Source organism: Panthera onca, chromosome B3 (genome assembly GCF_046562875.1).
Source record: "Panthera onca isolate mPanOnc1 chromosome B3, mPanOnc1 haplotype 2, whole genome shotgun sequence".
NCBI classification, from domain to species: Eukaryota; Metazoa; Chordata; class Mammalia; order Carnivora; family Felidae; genus Panthera; species Panthera onca.
Window position 1 is genome coordinate 67,996,078 of NC_138344.1, and position 21,718 is coordinate 68,017,795.

Below are 21,718 nucleotides of genomic sequence, written 5' to 3' on the forward strand. Positions count from 1 at the left end.
CCTCTACAGACTGGTGGTGGCCTTTGGCCAGACTGTTAATTGCCTGAGCATTTTGTGTATTCCTGACCACCTATATCTCCTACAGCCCACCCCACCAGGATAAATCTTCAAGCCCCGCTGAATGTTCTCATTCAGCAAGCAGCTACAAACTAAGGCTCATGGGATGATTTAACAAAAAATTATTGGCAACATTTAAAGTGCAGCACTGAGTGTGTGGGTAGAAACTGCAATTGTACAAACAAAACTTTGGGACTGTAAAGATTCTCCAGGTATTGATTTAATGCAGACCACCTTCTTGTTTCATGTACTTGGAAAAACTAATTTCCAGTTCGTAAGAGTATCTAGTAGGTGTTCAGTGTTTCTTGCCCCCTCCCCACAAGGGACTGCCTAAAGAGATAAAAATCATGCTATTCTAGGGTTTTGTTTTGTTTTCTTAGCCAAGGGCTTAAATCACACATGTTTCATAAGTACCTTTTGCTGGGTTTCACTGTTTTGTTTATTTTGTTTTAGTGTCTACAGGCACCTTCAAATTTTCTTCTGTAACTATTTTCTTTTTTTTTTCCCAAAGTCATCATCTGACCTGGCTGATGGAGCCGGTCTGCAGAACTTGCAGACGGGTTGATTTTTGCACGGGCTGCAACTTCGACATACAGAATTTACGGCTTCTTTGAGGAACCAATTTTCAAGCTAAAAGAAAAAATGAAAGTGTTCGCTCATCTTTCGAAAAATATTTACGCGCTTAGTGTGTTCGCCACTATCCATTTGGGTTCTCAGTAATAAATACAGAATGTGACATCGGTTTTTCACAAACGTAGGTTTTTGTCTTAAATCTCCGGGAAGTTTATTTCCTCGTCTGATGTTTTATTTTCCTGATTTATTCATCTTGAACGGGCCACAGAAAACCTCCTCTCTCGTAGCTATTGTTCTCTCCCTTTTAAAGATGGCTTGGAAATGGAAACCTTGACTTCTGAGGGTCCTTTTCGGTTTATTCTCCCCTCCGTTACTCCCTTCTGTACACTCTCGGCCGAGGCCGGCAGCATCTGAGCTGAAAGAACCCGCGGCGGGTGAGGAGAGGAGGGTGTCGTTTGGAGACACAGGCTCCTGCCGGCGGCCGGCGAGCCCGCCGGGGTTAACGGGGGCGCGGGGGTCAGCGCCCTCGAAGTTGGGGGCCTCGGGCCGAGCCGCGCCGGAGCCGCTGCGACCGCTCAACCAGAGCATCCTGCGGTCCCGCTCCCGCCACGGGGAAAGAATCGCCTAATCTGTCGAGGTCCCACGGAGATCTTGCTCTTCCCGGGGCAGCCTCTGCGACCGAACGCGTTGCGGGGCGGATGCAGGCGAAGCGGGACTGGAGAGAGGAAAAGCCCAGGCCTGGGTCGGAGGAGGACTGAGGGGCCGGGAGCCGGGGGGATTTCCTCCCGCGCTTCCCCCTCCAACGGGAGCGGAAAATGTGATTTGCTGTGCATTCCAGGCGCGGTTCCCCGGGGTGACCTCTCCCAGCCGGCCCGGGCGGGGGGAGCAGACAAAGAGGCGAGGCAGGCGGAGAGGGGACCCCGCGGGGAGGCAGGAGGGGTGCGGGGGGCGGGGGCAGTACCGGGAAAGGGGGCGGATAGCGGGTCCGGCGGTGGCGGCGGCGCCTGGCCAATGGAGAGGCGCGGCCCTGGGCGCCGCGCACGGCCGCCGGCATTTAAACGGGAGACGGCGCGATGCCCCGCACTCGGTGCGCCTTCCGCGGACCGGGCGACTAAGTGTGCAGCGAGAGTCCTACTCTCTGTCCGGCTGACCCCGCGCCAAGCCGGGGCGGCTCGGGCCGCGGCCGCACACCGCGCCCCGCGTCGAGAGCGCAGGCCCGAAAGACCCGCCGCACTGACAGGTGAGTGCGAAGGTGCCCGTCAGGGTGTGAGTGTGAGTTTGTGTATGTGAGATGTGTGTGTGTATGGGGGGAGGCGTGCAGAGGGGTCCCCTGCAAGAGACTCCCGCGTCCAGCTCGGTGCAGACGCGCGGTAGCCCTCCGTGCGCGCAGACCGAGGCCCCGGTACCTAGGGTGAATAATGCCGAAAAACTGGGGTCCTTCCTGCCAAAGTCGTGGCTGCCGTGACCTCACCTTGCAAGGTCCTCAGGGTGAGGCTGGGAAGGAGGACGACAACAGCGAGAGCTACGGCCCCGCATCCCATTTCCACCTCCCCGAGCCCCGCTAGCGCGCTCCTGGTGCGCCTGCCAGCCGTGCCCGCACCTCGAAGGCGCGGAGTCCGGGTGGGCGCATCGCGGGAGCGGAGGGGTAGTGGGCGGGAGTGGTGGGGAGCGATGGGGACCTGCTGCTTGGCCACAGACGAAGGGGCGAGCCGCACTAAGAGGGTGCCCTGTGTCTGAGGCGGGCGCTGGGGCTCGGGACGTTTGGGGGCTCCCGTCCGAGTGCCGGGAGTGAGCCTGCGGTGGGCTGTAGGATCCGAAGAATCCAGCCGTGCGTCCATGGGCGCATCCTCAAGGTGAGATGGAGACTCAGGCAAGGGTAGAGTTCCGCCAAGTTCCGCCGCGGCGGAAACCCGAGCGTTGGGTAACGGGTCAGCTTCAGTGCCGTGCGCGATCCGGGACGCGGAGTACAGAGAGCCCGCGGTGCTCATACCGCACACACCACACACATCCACTTGCTGGCCACGCACGCGTGGGCGCTCGGTGCCCTCTTCTAGGCTTCTCCGCGCCTTGCGCGCCCCTTGGCTGAACCGCGAATGTCCAGGAGCCGGGCAGAGCTAACCCGCAGGGTCCCGTTCCCCTTAATTTGTGTTCTAGAGTGCCCCGCCTCGCCCCGCTGCGTCTCGTTAGCCACGGACGATGCGGGACTGGCGGCTCAGATGTCCAGGTGCTCCCCGTTCCCTGTCGCCGTCTTGCTGACTCCCTTGCAAGACCCGGGGCGGAGGGGCAGAGGTACTGTCACCTCGCCGGCCAGTGCTGTTTGTAGACTTAAGGTTTGGAGAACGGGAAGCGCCACCGCTCTGGCTTGGCATTGTCTTCGAGTCCCGGCTGCACCTTGGGAGCGCCCCAGCCTGGTGTTTCCCCGCGGCGGGCCCTGGCCACGGTCCCTGGGCGAGGCAGGGGGCAGACAGGAGGTGACCAATTTTTTGCAGTGAAGCCTTTCCCGCGCTCCCAGAGCTGGTCTGAATGGGTCCCAGGGTAGAATCCGGCTGTCGCCTTCTCCTCCTCTGTCGACTTTGAATCCCAGCTCTTTCAGACGTTAGGGGTTAAAATCTCTCTAAAGGCTACAAGGGCAGAGAGACGACCACTGGCAGGTAATTGGACCTCCTGCTGGAAAAAGCAGATCCGAGCGGTGCGCGCGTCTGTTTATGTTCCCCTTCGAGATGGTGCCAGGACACGAGTTGATTAAAACAATCTATTGTGTTAAGTGGGTCACGGGGATTTAAGCTGTCCAGGGACCCCAGAGGAGTGGCTTCCTTCTGGCTGTACACACAAGTTAAATAAATAGCAGAGAAGAGGTTAAGATAACCCCAATCACAGGGTGAGGAGTCTTCTTTCACCCCTGGGCTTTCCAGCCCCACACCCCTTCCTTTTCTTCTCTAATTTTTTCTTTTTCTTTCTTTTTTTTTTTTTTTTTTTTTGGAGGTGGGTGGGGGGCGCTGAGAGACTTGAAGAGATGAACATTTCAAAGCAACTAGGGAAAGATCTTAAGAAACTAGTCTCATCTCCTCCCTGGTACACCCATGTCTGCAACAGTAGGTGATTTGATGGCTATCACTGAATAAATTGCACCCTTCGATTGTTAGTATTAACGAATTATTGAAGCATTCTTTAGAACGTAGTTACGGGGTGTGTGTGTGTGTGTGTGTGTGTGTGTGTGTGTGTGTTTAACCCTCAGGTCATTGTAGGAATTAAAGTCTTTTGTAACCTTTGTAATTTCACAGGTTTCCTATTTTCTTAAAAGTCCATTTTGAACGAAAATGTTTTGGTAACCCACGATCCATAGGAAATCCTACTTGGCTAACACAGTCTTTATCTGAATGGTTACACAGAGAAGATAGGAACCTACTATGTCCCCACATCTTTGAATGAGCGCTGCCTGCTTGTCTTCTAAACTGAAGCCCTCCATCTTAATGTTTATGTATTACAAGTGGTAGAAGGCTAAGAAATTTTACGCCACAGAACCCTTTACCAAGAAATGCTTGTCAACAGCAAAGCTGTGTAGCATGTCCTAGAGTAGAAGGACAGATAGGAAAACCCAGCCCTTTTATGTAAAGAGAAGTGGGGGTGGGGTGGGTAGGGCAAGTCGCTATGGCATCCAACTGAAAGGACCGATCAGGCAAGTGTTACCAGACATGTCTTACATCTGCAAGGAATTTTCTTCAGTTTTAACATATGCTCTTAGAAGTGCAAAGCACAACAGTAATTCCTGGGACAACAGAAGTTTTTTCCTTCGCATGTGAACATGAAGATACAAACTAGATAATCATTTGACTTACAATATTCTTCAAACTGACTTGTGTTAGAAACAAGTCCATCTGTCCCTTGTTAAATACTGTGCAGAGTGCCCATAGAACAGTGGTTAAAGACATGTTTGGGGGCTAGGTAGGACTGGTGCCAAACCCTGGCTCTCCAACTGAGTAGCTGTGTGACCCTGAACAGACTCCTAACTCTTCTGGATTCCCTAACTGATGAAACGAAGACAATATTATCCACCTCATGCTCTACTATGAGCATCTTCTATGTAGAAGAAATTCTAAAATACGGTCAGAATTTAGCACAAGGTCGTGTGTACTAAGGTTTCAAAATATAGATAGCTCTTATTAGTAATGATGATATCGGGGGAAGTTGGTAACATTATATGGCACCAGATATATTACAAGGTGGTTCTGAAATTAAATCCCAAATCCCACTCACACGGGAACGAGTGCACATCTTGCACCACAATCAAAAACCTATAAACCGGCTGTCTCTCAGTAATGCTCCTCAGTGAACATTGATTACTTTCTAACTTGTTTCATGTTGACCTCAAAAATTATATATAATCATTCACTTCAACAAAAATTCCTCCAATGAGCAGAGAGTTCCTGAGATACTTAACTACCTGGTGGTGTCCCTCATGTCCCCTGAAATGTGGGCCACAGTCTGACTTAGCTTGGCTGGTCTTCTGAATAGAGAGGTTGTGGTTAGGGTCTTGCAACACATACAACATGAGCCTTTATGTTCTACTAATTCGCCAGCAAGTAGCTCCTATCTTCTTGGTTTCACTTGTCTGAAAAAAAAAAAAAAATCAACCCAGTGCATGCTTACAAAATTCTCTACTTAACTTCTAAAAGCTGTCTTTTTAAAAATTAAAGGTCAAATTAAAAATAACCTTTGCCCTTCTCAAAGATTTAGTGCTGAGAAGAAGGAAGACATTATTCTAAAATCTGGCCTGCATTTGCTGTCACTTTCATTATTTTCTCCTACTGGGAGAATAATTTGATGTCATGCCTGTTGAATGTTTTTCTAAAACTGAATTCATTAGGAGGAATTGATCGGATGTCCAGGCATAGACATCTGGATTGCTGACTATTGTGAACTCAGTGTAATTCCCACTCAGGACTCCATTTAATGGATTATAAGCAGGTAGGTTAGTGAAAATGAGAAACACAGCAAGGAGAGTGCCCAAAAGTTGGCCTAAACTTTCCTAAAGACACAGACCATTGGAAACAGGTCACACAGAGCATTTTTATTTCTGATTCCCTAGAGTTAGATGATTGTGTTCTTAGAGCCTTGTGAAGATTGGAATAAATCACCGTGACCTACACAGGACAGAGGTGGTTGATATGGCTTATCCTGCGTGCAGATGTTTTCCCTTGATCTCTAAGGGAAACCTGAAGGAAAGCATCAGCTAGAGAAGACCTGCTCTGAGAGTATCATGTGCTCTGGGACAGATGGATTGGAGGGGAGGACAGTAGTAATGGAAAAAAAAAAAGGTAAGGGTGGGTGGGTCTTGCTGATGGAGAACAGTTGTAGGAGAAAGCTCATCATGAAAATACTAGTTGGAGAAGCAGAAATGCATTAAGGCGAAGTGGAGGCAGGGTTATAAAGAAGAATGCTGCCTGCAGTGAGAAAAAAGGGAGGTCTTTGTGGGTGTCGGGATGCACTGTGTACCACGAGATGCAGCTTTACTGTAATGATGTGAGTGGGTCATTTTGTGAATGCAAATTACCAAAAATGTTTGCAGCTCACAGTTGGGCATGAGTGGTAGATCCTAGGAAACTGAATCTTGATTAGCATTTGGATTGATTTTTGATAATGGGGCACTCTGCTAGGTATTGATGTGGAAAAGAATTGTCCTCAAGAAATTTACATCTTCTTGATTTCCTCCATGTCTGTGATATTTACAAAGTGCAAATTATTTGGTGGTAATATGATTGGGATTGCAAGACAAAGCAGTTCCTTTTCCTTCACTGCATAATCATGACCAGTCTGGGGTGTGTGTGTGGGGGACGTGGGGTGATTGGCCACAATGACTTGATAGAACCCTGGTCCTAGTACTATTAGAGTTCTCATCCTTCTAACTCTTACTCATGTGGAATATGCAGAGTCCTTCAGGGCACTGCTGTTCCTGAAGCTGAGGTCTGTGGTGATTGAAATTCCTGAAGTTGGATTTTACTTTTCTCCAAATAACTAGTTATCAGGTTTAAAGAGTCTAAAGCCTCACAGTAAGTGCTAAAGATCTTTTAAAAAGTAGGATTTTAAAAAAAGAAAGAAAAGCCATTCTATAACATTTTCCACACGTAATAAATCTTATTTTAAGAAAAATTTACTTTTCTTAAAAAAAACCCAAAACCAAGAAAAACGGCCTGCCACTCTAGACCACTTTGGCTTATGGGGTTCACACGCTCCCAAAGGAACAGGAAGACTGTCCAAATTAAAACCGAAAGCCACAGTTGACTGATTTTGAATTTACCTCTTACTTCATTGTCAGTTTCTGCCATAGCGAGTACAGTGGCTTCAGTTAGAATATAAAACCCACAGCATTCTGCACGGGACCAGGTAAAAAGTAGTGGGTATCTGGAGTTTTCCTAGAAAAAGGAAGACAAATATTAAGGCTAGAGGGAGTTTGCTATACGGCAAGTCAGAAATAAAGAAGGTCGTATTTGGCTCAGCTGCTCACTGGCACATGTGAAGGCATTTTAAAATGAAAAGAACAGAGACTGTGTAAGTCAGTGTGGTCTATAACAAGCATTCATTTAACAAAAGAGCACCTACTCTGTGCCAGGCACTGAGAATAAGGTGATGAATAAGGCCTCATGACTCTTGGACTAAGTATTCATTTAATGACAGACGTGAAAATGCCAGGAAGGAAAAGTTGAGTATAAAAAGAGTGCTATGTTGGTCTGGAGAAAGGAAATTGCATTTTTTGGACAGATGTGTGTGTGTGTGTGGCAGGGGGCGGGGGGTAGCCTTATGACATGAACTGTCATATGCAGACAATGTACATTCCCAGGTTTGGATTGGCCTCTGTGATGTTGGGCTCTGAGGGTCTTGCCCTAGGAGGGCTGAATTGTCCTGGGGGCCATTTTTAGTAGGGATGAGGGGAGACTATGGGTGTAGGCCGAGGAATGTCTCATGTGCTCCTCTTTGAAATGGGCAGAGACTGAATTTTAGTTTAGATCCTGACCCCCAGTTGAATAAATAGCAGAAACTTGTAAAAGCTTCTCAAATTCATAATATATTTGCCATGGCTCAAGTTATCCTGGTCTCTGGAGAAAATCAACACTGTTTTATAACTGGACTTTTCTCATGAGTGATTTTTTTTAAAGACAAAACAAGGAAATTAATTTTTTGTTGTTGTTGAGGCAAAAAAAAAAAAAAAAAAAAAAAGGCTCTGTTTAAAGAACAGGGATGTTGTAACATAAACTGACAAAAGCCAGGGAGTCAACAGTCAGAAGAACAGGAGCTAAATGTCACATTATCTGTTCCAAATTTGAACTTGCCCAAAAGTATTAGGTTAATGTTAGGAAAATGATGCCATTTAAGGATATTTAAAATTTCATGTTTAATTATGTTAATTTGACATTATCCTTGGGGATGCATGGTCTTGGGACTATTGCTTAGAGAATGTAGATTCCACACTGTCTTTGTCTTTGAAAGGTAATTGCTTTAGTTAATCATACAACTTGTATAGTTCCTTAGGGTAACTGTAAGGTTACTTGGGGAGTGTAAGGTTACTATTAAATTGCACTTAGCGTTATTATGTGTTAACACCAGTATACAGAATAGAGCAAGGAGATGGGTACTTCACAGCTATGCCCTTAGGTTCAGAATCATGGTGGGCGTAGGGGCAGGGGGAAGGGGAAGCCTCAAGATTCAGGTCTGATTTGGTATGATGACCTGAGAGAGAGGCTGTGAATTTGAAATTGTACTTTTTGAAAAGAAAATCCTTCCACATTTTAATAACCCTGTGTTCCAAAGCTACGAGTGCTATAGGCCTTACTACTCAAAGCTTGTTAGAAAGGCAGACTTACTGAATTAGAATCTGCATTTAACAGCACCCTGGATGAGTGTCTACACATTGAGGTTTCTGAGAGGCACCGTATCAGGAGAATCTTAATAGTCTGATGCTTGCACTGTCTTTAAAAATATGCTTCAGCTCCTCCCCTTCCTCCTCGTTCTACCTGCTCTCAATACTCTGCCTCTAGAACAGCCCTCCTTTCTCTGGTTTACATTCCTCATTCCATTTTTTCCTCTCCCCATCCTTGCTTTCCTGTCCTGTTTTTTGTTTTTTGTGTTTTTTTTTTTTTTTTTTTTTTGGTCTGTTTTCCCTCTGCCTCCCCAACTTAATTTTTTTTGTCATTGTTCATTACCCTTTATGACCCATGTCTAAGGCCCATCCACAAAAAATTCACTATCATTCATTTATTCTACATGTGTATGGCATTTATTAATGTAAATATTTGCATAGACCTATTGCCTTGTGCCCATTTTCTATATTCTAAATTTTACACAAACACACACATAAATGACCTATTTCACCATTTAAAAGTAGAAAAGTGTATATAATGATATAGAGAATGATATAATAAATATCTGTGCCAGATTAAAAATGAGAATAAATGAGAGCTCAAGGGGTCTTATGAGTTATGTGACCTTTCTGATAAGGTAATTTGTTCTGTCTGCAATACTGCCATATCTTTGGTTGGTTCTCAAATTGCTTTTACTTGTATATCAAATTTGGTGTGAGCCACCCTGTCTGGGGAGATGAGGTGTTTGTACCTGTGCTTAAATTAAGTCATTTATGGAGAAGTAAAGTGATTTTTCTCAAGGTTAGACACCAAGTTGTTGCCCTAGCACTTTGACCTGAAACTCAGTCTTGACTTTTCATCCAGCGTTCTTCCTGTTAATTATTCTCTCTCTGTCAGGTGCTTTCCAGTCTCCTTCATGGGTCTCCTTGCAATGCCTGGTATCAGTGAACATCTCCTAAGTATCTAACGAATTGAACAAGGTGCAACTCAGGAAGCGCTCAGGCTAGGCCAAGAGAAGAGACTAGAAGCCTTTCCTGACAGAGGAAACCTGGGCAATGAGGTTGATTGGTCTTGCCATAAAACAAAATAGAAAATTGGTTTGCCCAAAGAGATGCAAAGTTCACTCGGTATCGTACAAGAACGAATACAATTAAGTGACCATAATACAAAGTCAGATGTGACTGGTGTCAGTAACCAGGAAGGAATTCCAGTGGCAGTACATGCCATGAAGAGGCAGGCCCTGACTGAGCTCAAACCTTGGCATATTCACTGGTGACCTGGGGCAAGCTACTTCATGGCTTGGTGGCCTGGTGGGTGATGAGAATAACAGTACCTGATTCACAGAGATACTGTGAAAAGGAAATGAAGTATTTTACATAAAGTGTTTAACAAGTGCCTGAAAGGGGCGCCTGGGTGGCTCAGTCGGTTCAGTGTCCGACTTTGGCTCGGGTCACCATCTCACAGTTCGTGGGTTCGAGCCCTGCGTCGGGCTCTGTGCCAACAGCTCAGAGCCTGGAGCCTGCTTCGGATTCTGTGTCTCCCTCTCTCTCTGCCCCTCCCCTGCTCTCTTCTCTCTCTCTCTCTCTCTCTCAAAAGCAAAACAAAACAAAACAAAACAAAAAACAAAAAACAAAAAACAAACAAAACCAGTGCCTGATAAAATGTTAGCTGCTAATAATTTTCTAACTGACTTGTCTGTTTGTTGTGTCTCCCCTCTCTGTGCCTCCCTCCTCTAGCATGAGCCGCACGGCCTACACTGTGGGAGCCCTGCTTCTCCTGTTGGGGACCCTGCTGCCCACCGCTGAAGGGAAAAAGAAGGGGTCCCAGGGTGCCATCCCCCCGCCAGACAAGGCCCAGCACAATGACTCAGAGCAGACTCAGTCTCCCCAGCAGCCCGGCTCCAGGAACCGGGGGCGCGGCCAAGGGCGAGGCACCGCCATGCCCGGCGAGGAGGTGCTGGAGTCCAGCCAGGAGGCCCTGCATGTGACTGAGCGCAAATACCTGAAGCGGGACTGGTGCAAAACCCAGCCGCTGAAGCAGACCATCCACGAGGAGGGCTGCAACAGCCGCACCATCATCAACCGCTTCTGCTATGGCCAGTGCAACTCCTTCTACATCCCCAGGCACATCCGGAAGGAGGAGGGCTCCTTTCAGTCCTGCTCTTTCTGCAAGCCCAAGAAATTCACCACCATGATGGTCACCCTCAACTGCCCCGAACTGCAGCCGCCCACCAAGAAGAAGAGGGTCACTCGAGTCAAGCAGTGTCGATGCATATCCATCGATCTGGATTAAGCTGGGCACACCCAGCCTGTCCTCGGGATGCAGCCCCAGGCGGGCCCAGAGCCAGACCTAAAACCACCTGATTCTTACTTGGCTTTAAACCTACAGGCAAGAAGAACCACCAGCTGCCTTCTGACAGGAGCCTGCTAGTGCGTAGTTAGTGTGCGTGAGTGTGCATGGGTGTCTGTGGGTGTTTGCAGACACCAGAGGAGGGCACTTCCTAGTGTGTAAGCCTTTCCGTTTCCATGGGGATGGCCCAGAAAGCCCACACCAGGGAAGGCACATCAAGAGGGGCAGGGCTGTGGTCTGGTTCTGCCTGTGTATTACATGTGCCCTCCCTCCCTGGGGGCCAGAATCTCCCTCCCGAATGAATGTTAACAGGAGAGGCTACTCTGACTGCAAGAGACCTGTTGTAGTGCTGCATTATACTCGGCAAAGGTGTTTCCACATGTGCATGCTTCCCTTCCACAGCCCATCCCTTCTTAGGCTCTCAGTGACCGTTTCAATCTAATCCCCTATCTGCTAAGGGCTCTAAATGAGCTCACTTGACCATAGATGCAAATGTTTCTCATTTGGGGAAGACTCTTCGGACTCGGAGAGGCTGGTGTGTACATGGGCAAGAAGGACATAGGAGTGAGAGAAGGGAGGGATTGAGGGGGAGGACCAGTTGGGCACAGTAAAGTTCAGGGAGATGTGCAGGGTCTTGAAAGGCCACTCCCTGAACACAGTGCAACCCCAGGCTTCAGCAAGTCTTTCCCTGCTATTTAACTGAAACCAAGTGAACGGAGGAGAAATGGAATTGCCAAATCCTCATTGACTGTGGCCATCACCATGATCTGCTGAAATTGGCTGTAACCCAACACCAAACTTAAAACATAAATATTGACCACTCCTATTTTCAGAACCAAGTGAGTGAGCTGAACCAAGACAAATCTCCCCCTTCGCCCCTCTCAGGTGGATGGCAGATGGAGCTCAGACCAGCCCCCCCTCTCCCCCCGCCGCCATCCCCTGCCAGTGCAGGGATAGGAAGAAAACAAACGCCTCATAAGCAGAAGGTCCTAGTATCTTTCCTTTTGCTTGGTGGTAATCACCTCTTTCCCAGTCCATTATTTCTGTATAATGCTTCTGAGAGCCACAACCCTGTATTCTAAAGATTCTGCTTCTGCTAAGTGTACCTGGCAGTGAAGAACCAAGCTAAGAGGGGAGAGTTTAGGGCCTGCTCCATTTTAGCTAGAGGTAGATTTTGGGTCTTTATGTTTTAGCCATTGGTAGGAGATTGAGCTGGAGAGCAGAGGAAAAGAAGGAAATAAAGGAGACTGCCTCTGGCTAAGGAGTAATTTAATGCCGGGGAGGAGATAGAAGGGATGTGTCCTCCTCTTCTTCCTTTGCTTTCTCGGGGTCTAATGCGAAACCCCAATTAAGAAAGAGCATTTGGGTGGTGCGTTAGCCATGTCTCTACTGGTGGTGGGATTCGTCTAACATTGGAACCATTCAGAACATACTAATAGACCCCTCCTCTGATTAAACCTGGGTAGGGATTATCTAATGGCCGAAGTACAGGGTGGGTAGACCTTAACTACGGTTTGGATTTGGCTAACCTGTTCTCTTCAAGCCTGAGGTTTTCTATGTAAACCCATCCCCACCCCCCAAACACTTGTTTTGCCTTGTACCATCTCATCCCCATTAGCCAAGTCATGTGTAATTTGGGAACCATTGACCAGCATTTTATTTGCCCAGCGAAGCTCCAGCATTGCACTAAAGAGGCTTCTTGTATTTTATTTTATTTTTTTGGTGCAGCACTCTCCCATCTGACAACTAAGCGGGAACCATACTTTGAGGCAGAAGTTAATCTTGAACGCTCAAAATATTGGGTCTGATTTTGAAACTTTTAAACTCACTACTGATGATTCCACACCAGGCAAATTTGTTCGAACACACGGGCTGTGCATTTCGTATACACTGTATGCCCCTGCCCTGAATCCTTCTATCTTCCACATCCTCCAACAATAAAGCACAGAATGGATTTAATTAAGCACACAAATACTAAGCCAGAATTTTGAGGGCGGGGGAGAGGAAAAGAAAGGGGAAGGAGCTGAACATGTAAAAACCACACGACAGAGGAAAAATGACATTCAGAATCGGCAGACACTGAATTTCTCTGGTTGTTTTAACTCTGCCACAAGCATTCAATTTTGTTAAAAAGAGATGACTTAAGTTGGCAGCAGCAATTTTCTTTTAGTAGCTTGTACCATGGTCTTGCATGTAAGTCGGATTTGGCTTAAGTAAAGAGAATTTCCTCAAAATTAACTTCACTGGGATAATCAGCAGCATAACTACCCTGAAAAAAAACAGTGCTGGCCAAAGAGGGAGATGTCTGCTTTTCTGACTGTGCCTATATTAAGACTAGCAAAGTATGGTATGTCTTCCAACATTTATTGAAAGTGCCATATCTGTTACATATTGTATTGGAGTCACCGATGAAGAAATATGTTTTTTTCATTACTATAGTAGAATATTTTTTTATGGCAAGATATTTGTGATCTCAATCTTTCCTATTCAAATAATGCCAAACACCAAATATGAATTTTATGATGTACGCTTTGTGCTTGGCATTAAAAGAGAGAAACACACGTCCTGCAAGTTTGTAAGTTGTTTTTTGTTTTGTTTTGTTTTTTTTGTTATTGTAATTCTTCAAAGTTACAAATGCAAGTGAAAAATCTGGAGGAAAAGATAATTTCCACTGTGTGGAATGTGAATACTTAAACAAAAAGTTATGGTTATTTAATGTAATTATTAATTCAAATCTTTTGGTCACTGTGATTTCAAGCATTTTTTTTCTCCTTTATTTGACTTTTCTCTGAGTTAAGCAAAGATGAAACTGACATGTTTGTCAGTTGTATGTTGTTAGAGGTTTTTTTTATCAGGTCAGAGGGAAACAATAAAATCTTGACACATCTGAACATGTGCAACAGAGTCAGGACCTGAGCTTTTGTGTTTTTGTTTTTGTTTTTTAATTGAATGTTCCTTAAAGGTTAACATTTCTAAAGCAATATTAAGAAAGATTTTAAATGTTATTTTGGAAGACTTATGATGTGTGTATGCAAATAGCTGATAATAATGAATAGTTCAGACGTCCTTTTAAGGGAGAGGATCTAAAATGAAAAATGTATGTGCAGAACATGTATAAATGACCAGTCAGTGCTTAAGAGTGGAGGTAGTTCTATTGATTTGTCATTCTCAAGATATTTAATATCAACTGCATTATGTATAGTGTGTGCTTCAATCTTTTAAAAACAACAGAGGATTATATGGACTATGACTGAATTACTTTGCTATGTTTGAGGAGGAGAGGGGATTGGATGGTCTCATAAAAACTAATTTGGTTTAAAGCAAAGTTTTATGAATTTGAAACTAGATTTTGATTTCGATCCCAATTATGTTCTATATAACCTTTCCCAAAGAGCAACCAATAAATTGAAACTCTTCTGTGTGTGTGTGTGTGTGTGTGTGTGTGTCTGTGTGTGTCTGTGTGTGTGTGTGTGTGTTTAACTGGTAGTGTTTACAGGGTAGGGTGAACAGGGGCTCACTTGTCATAGGAAGAAAGGTAGAAAGGAGATCATTGGATCTCTTGTGATCCCAAAGGAAATTTAGTTCTTCCACCTAGACTTTTATAATTTCAGTAGGACACCTCAGGCCATGGCAGTTAGAGGTGGGGGGAAAGTTGGTATGCAATGGAAAATACCAGCCTCTTCCCCAGAGCTAGAAACAAGAGCTGGAAAGGGCTTTGTTTTCAGTAATGGAAGAGTTGCCATGCAGAAATGATAATGGTTTTATTTTGAGGTGTTCAAGGGAAAAATGGAAAAAAAGATTTGGGGCTCACTAGAAGGAAGATAATAATGAGAGTAATTCATCAATGCAATGAGCTGCCTTTAAGATGGTGAACTCCCTGTGCTTGGAAGTATGAAAACACATGCTAGATGTCACTTAGTAGGGATGTGAGGTAAAGTGAGTTCTTGTCCTGGGTATGCAATTGAAGTAGATTTCTGAGGTCCCTTCCTACTTGGACATACAGTACAGGATTTCTACTAGGTATTGGTGCCCTGACAATGGTGATGAAAACCCCGGAAACTACGTATGGAGTGCTTAGGCCAGACACTGTGCTAAGAATTCTGTTTGAATTGTTCCCCACAATCTTCATATATTGTATGTATACCATTACATACACTGCTAGGAGGCAGTGAACTCGTAGGGTTTCACTGCAACACGTGTGCCCTTAAACACTGTGCAAAATTGTGATATGCTCAACTTATATCAGTTTATTCTTTTAAGGATGGAACACAGCACTCTGCAAATAGATCCAACTCTTAATTATTCACATTTAATGACTATGATTACCCTGAGGTTGCAGTTGGCATCATCAGGACCCCTAGCTCCAAAGCACTTAAAGGCTCTTTGCCAGTTCTCTTTTTGTTATGGGCTCCTTGGACTTGGAGGGGAAAGATGGCAGCAATTACCAAGGAGACAGTGTCCTCAGAAAAGCCACACCCACCTCTAAGAGGCAACATCTGAACAGGGTAATGGACTGGATACAGAAATGCATTCTAGATTTAAAAAAAAGTACATGGTAGGATATCAGCAAAAATGTAGTGAGGAGCTCTGAAAATTCTCTCCTCCATAAAACCAATGAAAAACCGGGAAAAATAACCAGAATCAACTTTTTAGAACTTTGAAAATTAACTTCAGGCCTGCGGCAGTCTGGGGGACATTTATTTGAGAAAGAAGGATGAATCTCTGTAAGAGCAGTGAACACTATGATATTGTAATTTGCCCTGTTCTCATCCTTCCTCTCCAGTTTCATAGAAGACTTAAAAACCAAGAGTCTGCAATTATTGTGAAAACCAGCAGTCGAGCAGACACTGGAGGGGGTAGAATGGGATTGGAGTTCTTTCAAAGCTGAATCCCCAGAGAACTGTCATTATTTGACTTGTCTGTCAGGTCCTGGAGACCCCACTTGCAAGGCTATCTTTATTTGACCTGACTGGAAGCTGCCCAGTGTGAAAGGCTTTGTTGAAAACAATTAGAGGCAATTGATTATTTTTGTGGCTGCTTGAGGTAGAGGATAGCACTTGGGGCAAACAGAAGGCTGAACAAAAAGCTTAATGGAGGGAATGAGATTTCCTTTGGTCTTTGAAAAGCTTCAACACAGTACTGGGAGTCTAGAAGGCCAAATGCAGGTGTGGAGTTGTGTACAAGCCCAGGGCTTTCTACATGCTCAGGAAGAATGCGAAGAGACTGTAGACTCTTATCTCAGGATGATCATGAGGCTCTGCATAAGCAGGAAGTCAGTTGCCTACTGCCTGTCTGAATATTGATGCTGTGCCCCAACATTTATACAGAACCCATTGGCAAAGACTGATAGATTTATCGGTTCCAAGTGTTTAAGGAAATCACTGTTCAACCATTCACTGACCACGAAACTAACCAAGCAGAGACTCCAGTGGCAAGACACAACAAAAAATACAGACTTTACTGAATTAATTCATAAAAGTCACTAAACAAAGAAACATCAAACACTGACAACAGCAAATCCTGGGGAGCAGGAGAGAGACCGATTTGAAGAGTTACCCCATTATATTATTACTTAAAACTACTTGTATGTTCAGATGACAAGATCTTATATGTAGAAACCCAAAGGAATCCGCAAAAGAAATATTAGAGCTATCTTAGTCCATTCAGGCTACTGTAACAAAATATCACCGACTGGGTGGCTTATGAAAACACAGTTATTTTTCACAGTTTGTAGGCCAAAAGTCTGAGATCAGAGTGCCAGCATTGTCAGGTAAAGTCAATACTTCTGGGTCCCAAACATCTTTTCATAACTTTACATGGTGAAAGGGCTAGAGATCTCTCTGAAGCCTCTTTTGTAAGACACTGATCCTATTCGTGAGGATTTCACCTTCATGACTTAAGGACACCCCAAAGGTCCCACCTCCAAATATCATCACGTTAGGGGTAGGACTTAAAAATATGAGTTTTGGGGTGGATACAACCATTCAGACCACAGCAAGAACTTAATAAATGAGTTTATCAAGATTGCTGGACACAGGATCAATATACAAAAAATTAATTGTATTCTATATACCAGTAATGAGAAAAACTGAAAATGAAATTAAGAAAATAATTCCTTTGCTATAGCATCAAAAAGAGGAAAATAGGAATAAATTTAACAAACGAATAAACTCAACTAATGAAGTGCAAGACTTGTACATTGAAAATTATAAGACATTGTTTAAAGCAATTAAAGAAAACCAAAATAAATGGAAAGACATCCTGTGTTCATGGATTAGAATTCTAATGCAAATTGAATACAATCCCTATCAAAATCCGAACTGGTTTCTTTGCAGAAATGGATGAGCTAATCCTAAAATTTATATGAAAACGCAAGGGACCCAAAATAGCCAAAACCATCTTGGAAAAGAAAACCAAAGTTGCAGGCCTGACACATCCTGATTTCAAAACCTACAGCAAAGAACTGTTGTCAGGCAAACATCCTTATAAACTACCATTAGATTAAGAAATAGATTTCTTTCCCAGCCTCTCCAGAGGCTCTCCTTATGTCCCACCTCAATTTTAACCCTTTCCCACATGACAATAATAATCACGCCTTCAACTTTTATAGTAAATTCTTCTTTGCATATCTCTATAGTTTTATCACCAAAGTGTACATCCCTAACTCTATACTGGTTCCAGACAGTTCAAGTGGTAAAAGATTAAAGACCTGAGGTAAGGCAGGTCTAACCGTCTTCCTATGATCTTGATGGTGATCAGCAAGTAGAGGATTACCAGTATCCATTTCCTCCTAGTGCACCAACAAATTCACTGGGAAGGCGGTAAAAATCATTGGATATTTCAAGGTATTTGAGGTAACTATTCTCATTTTCCCTGTTCCCCATTATAATAAAAACAAGGTTTTGATACTGAAACTCACAAAACAATCCTACTGTCTTCTATGTGTATGGCTGAAACCACTTTCTCTATCCTGTGTATTTCTCATTAAACAATGCATCAAGAGTCCATTAGAAATGAGCTTCACTTCCTTTCAGGACAATCCATTCCACAAGTGCCAATGCTGACACTTGGAAGGTAGAAGTTTATTATGACACCACAATGACAGCAGAGGTTAAATTTGGGATGATATCTATTATTTTTTACTTCTTGCATTTTTTCTCCTTAAAATTTTTTGTTTGGAGCTACCCTTCCCTCATTCCTTGTGGTGCCATTGAGGCTTATCATTGTGTGTTTTATTCCTATTCCCTCTGCAGGCATAGGGGTGACATAAGACCATACTGGAAAATCAGAATATTCATTTCATTTGGCCACCATGGTGGGTTTTAAAAATGGGCTTGAAAGTCAAACTGAGCCCATAAGAATCTTCCTTCAGATATGAATACAGAGGCTGGGAGAAAGGATTTTTTTTCCCCTCCTCTGGAATCATAAGCTGGTAGACCAAAATCTCCTGACAGTCATTGGCCTGACAGTCTTGGGTATATGGATGAAACTGTTTGAAGAGTTAAGCATCTGAACACAGTAAAGCAGAGTCAAAAGATGGACCAAGTATCTTAATGAAAGAATTTTTCTTACTGAATCGAGCTATGCTGGAAGTTAGGCCAACCTATGAATCAACTTGTATTTGTCAAAGATGGCTCTGTAACAAATTATGCCAAAACTCAGTGGCTTGGGGCGCCTGGGTGGCGCAGTCGGTTAAGCGTCCGACTTCAGCCAGGTCACGATCTCGCGGTCCGTGAGTTCGAGCCCCGCGTCAGGCTCTGGGCTGACAGCTCGGAGCCTGGAGCCTCTTTCCGATTCTGTGTCTCCTTCTCTCTCTGCCCCTCCCCCGTTCATGCTCTGTCTCTCTCTGTCCCAAAAATAAATAAAAAAACGTTGAAAAAAAAAATTAAAAAAAAAAAAAAACATTCAGTGGGCTGATGCTGTGGTGTTTCAGCTTAAAAAAAAAAAAAAAAAAACTCAGTGGCTTAAAAGAACATTTATTATCTCACGTATTTTCTGATAGGGATCTGGGAATGATGAAACTGGGTGGTTCTGGCTCTAAATGTCTCAGGAGTATGCAGGCAAGATGTCACAGGGGTTTCAGTCCTCTAAAGACTTGACAGGCTAGAGAACCTACTTCCAACACAGTTCACTCACCTGGCTGTTGGCTGGAGTCCTCAGCTCCTCACAAGGTGGACCTGTCTTCAAAACATGGTAACTTCCTCCAGAGTGAGCAATCCAAGAGAGAGCAAGGAAGAAGCCACGGTACCTTTTATGACTTAGCCTCCAAAGCCACAGACCTTTACTTTCACTTTTCCTATTGGTCAAAAGCAAGTCACTGAGTTTGTCCACATTCCAGAGGAAACTGCAACCCAGCTGCCTGAGAACCAGATGACACCCTCTCCATGCTCCACAGGAGTTATGAGTTCCTATGAATGGTTGCTGGCTAAGGTTGGTTGCTTAAGCCTGCAGATCCAGTGTGGTATATCTGCTCATTGGAACCTGGGCAAATTATAAAAATTAATTAACTTCATGAGTGTTTGAGAAGTGCAAGGGTTTAGCTTTCTGTGCTCTATAGTATAGGAGACAACCCAGAAGGATACTGGAACAGGTGCCAAGAGGGCAAGATGCCACATCAAATTAATTCATGAATACAGGGGTGAAAGGAAACGGTACTCAAAGGCTTATCATGAAGAGTATCAGTCTCTTATCCCAGCTCTTCTACTTGACTCCCTTCAGTCTCATTTCTCAGTCAACTGTTGAAAATGTCTATTTCTTCTGCCATTGCATCCATCTTTCCACTTACTTTTAATTTTACATATTGTCTGCCAACATTGTGTTATGATAAAGAAGACAGCTTGTTCCTTCTCCATTTCACTCACTCTACACCACTAATATAATTGCTCCACAAATTTAGCTTTCATCCATAATCAGAGTTTCCACTATTATGATCATCAATTACTATTTACTGCTGAATTTATGTTTCCTTTCTTGTTCAACTGATCCTGGAGTCAGCTGTTTGACATTTTTCCCCATTTATTTAGCTTTAAATATATATACATATATATGTATGTATATATGTGTATATATATATATATATATATATATTCAAATATATATATGCACACACACAGCCTTATTTTTATATATGCCATTTTTAAAAAATATATCTATATATTGATTTTTAGGTGTTCAAATAGTCCCCTTCCATTTTGTTCACTGAAGACCTCCCTTTCAGGACTTTCTACTTACCTGCTTCAGTATGAACTGGTTGTTCTTCATTTGAAACCTCTCTGTTTGAGTCCTTATACATCTTAGAATGTCTCTAGGTTCTCCTCACTTATAGAGTAGATAAGCATAGAATTGTAAAGCACTCAGAATTTTTAAGGTATTCTTCCATTATGTTCTATGTTCTGATTGCTGTTAAGAAGTTCAATGGAATTCTAATTTTTCTCTCTGGAAACTGTTAGGACCTTCATCTCTTGTGTTCTTAAAACTCACAATGATGTTGGATTTCTTATTAAGTTTGATAGGCACTCAATGGACCCTTTAATCTGTAGAATCATGCCCTTTAGTTCTGGGACCTCATCTTATATTATTTCTTTCAAAATTTTTTTTCTCCACAATTTTACTCTAATCTCTCCTTTTAGAGATCTTATTAGTCAGATATTAGACCTCCTAGTCCATTCTTCTTAGTTTTTTATGTTTTCACTTCTATTTCCATAGCTTTAAAAAATTACTGAAGCATAATTGTCATACAATGTTATATTTGTCTGTTCAGGTTCACAACACATTGATATTTCCATAGATTCTCATTTTTTAATGATTTCTTGAATGCAATATCACAACGCTTCTGTAGAAGATTTGTAAGTGGTCTCCATGATGTGGTAAGTGATTCTCCCAAGGATACCACTTCCTGGTATTCTTTGCATGATACCCTTCTCTTTAGTGTGGCTGGGACCTGGAAAAATTTCTAATAAATGAAATGAATGTGACACAGGGGCTAGGATGCATGTGATCATCATGTGAATGTGATTGCATAAAAGTGTAGCTCCCATCTTGCTAGGGACCCTTTCTCCATTGCTAGCTCTGTAGAAGCAAGCTGCCAAGAATCTACAGCTGCAAGGACATGAATTTTGTGACAACTTGAAGGAGTTTAGAAGTGGATCTTTCCCCACTCTAGCTTCTGATGAGAACCCAGTCCTGGCTGATACATGGATTATTGCCTTGTGAGACCGTGAACAGGGGACCCAGCTAAGCTGTGCTCAGACTCCTGATCCACAGAAAGTGTGAGATAATAAATATGTGTTGTTTTAAGCCACTAAGTTTATGGTAGTCTGTTTTACAGCATAGTAAAATAATATATCTTTTCATGAATTTTAAATTTGGTCAGTCATGTCTGTTGTTGTTTCTAAAGAGTCTCTGCTTGTTGTCCTTCCCGCTGTTTTAAAATAATATTCTGGGGTGCCTAGTTGGCTCAGTTGGTAGAGCATATGACTCTTGATTTTGGGGTCATGAGTTTGAGCCCCACATCTGGTGTAGAGCCTACTTAAAAAAATAAAATAATGTTGTTTTGTTTCATGGATGTAACTTTTTTTCTTGTCAGTTTTCCCACTTCCTATTCTCTTTACTGTCTCTAACTCTGGCTCTCTTAGGTGTGTGTGTGTGTGTGTGTGTGTGTGTGTGTGTGTATTAATTTCTGGCTTTCCTAAGATATTGATGATTCTTAGTGGTATGTTACGTTTAAGAGCTCCAAATAAGCCAGTTGGGAAGATCTATGTGTGGGAAGGTTATTAAACTGGTATCCTTCTCTGCAACCCAATCTGGTGGTGAGGCAACCTTTTAATTGGGGAAGTTCCCAAATGTCAATATTTAATTATCTTTTTTCTGGGGCCATTATGTTTCCT

At 43.7% G+C, this 21,718-nt stretch overlaps 1 protein-coding gene and 1 long non-coding RNA gene across 8 annotated transcripts in view; one reads left to right on the forward strand and one right to left on the reverse strand.

The window, feature by feature from the left end:
- The window catches only part of LOC132669310 (uncharacterized), a 55,834-nt gene extending 34,463 nt beyond the window's left edge, over window positions 1–21,371 (reverse strand). For 5 of the 7 annotated variants that reach the window (XR_013556236.2, XR_013556239.2, XR_013556235.2 and 2 more), the window contains exons 1-4: window positions 20,064–21,371; window positions 18,969–19,313; window positions 6,926–7,040; window positions 5,072–5,239 (exon numbers count right to left, since the gene is read on the reverse strand). This is a non-coding gene — a long non-coding RNA (uncharacterized LOC132669310). The remainder of the gene's footprint in view (window positions 1–5,071; window positions 5,240–6,925; window positions 7,041–18,968; window positions 19,314–20,063) is intronic. The other 2 variants (XR_009606082.3, XR_013556238.2) reach the window with 1 other exon arrangement.
- GREM1 (gremlin 1, DAN family BMP antagonist) lies at window positions 1,709–14,253 on the forward strand. Its single transcript, XM_060619020.3, has 2 exons — window positions 1,709–1,870; window positions 10,220–14,253. The coding sequence occupies exon 2, from the start codon at window positions 10,221–10,223 to the stop codon at window positions 10,773–10,775; it is 555 nt and encodes a 184-aa protein (XP_060475003.1). The 5' UTR covers window positions 1,709–1,870; window position 10,220; the 3' UTR covers window positions 10,776–14,253.
- Window positions 21,372–21,718: the final 347 nt, after the last annotated feature.

Coding starts and splice junctions, on each gene's coding strand:
- GREM1 (XM_060619020.3), top strand. CDS start 10,221: ATGAGCCGCACGGCCTACACTGTGGGAGCCCTGCTTCTCCTGTTGGGG.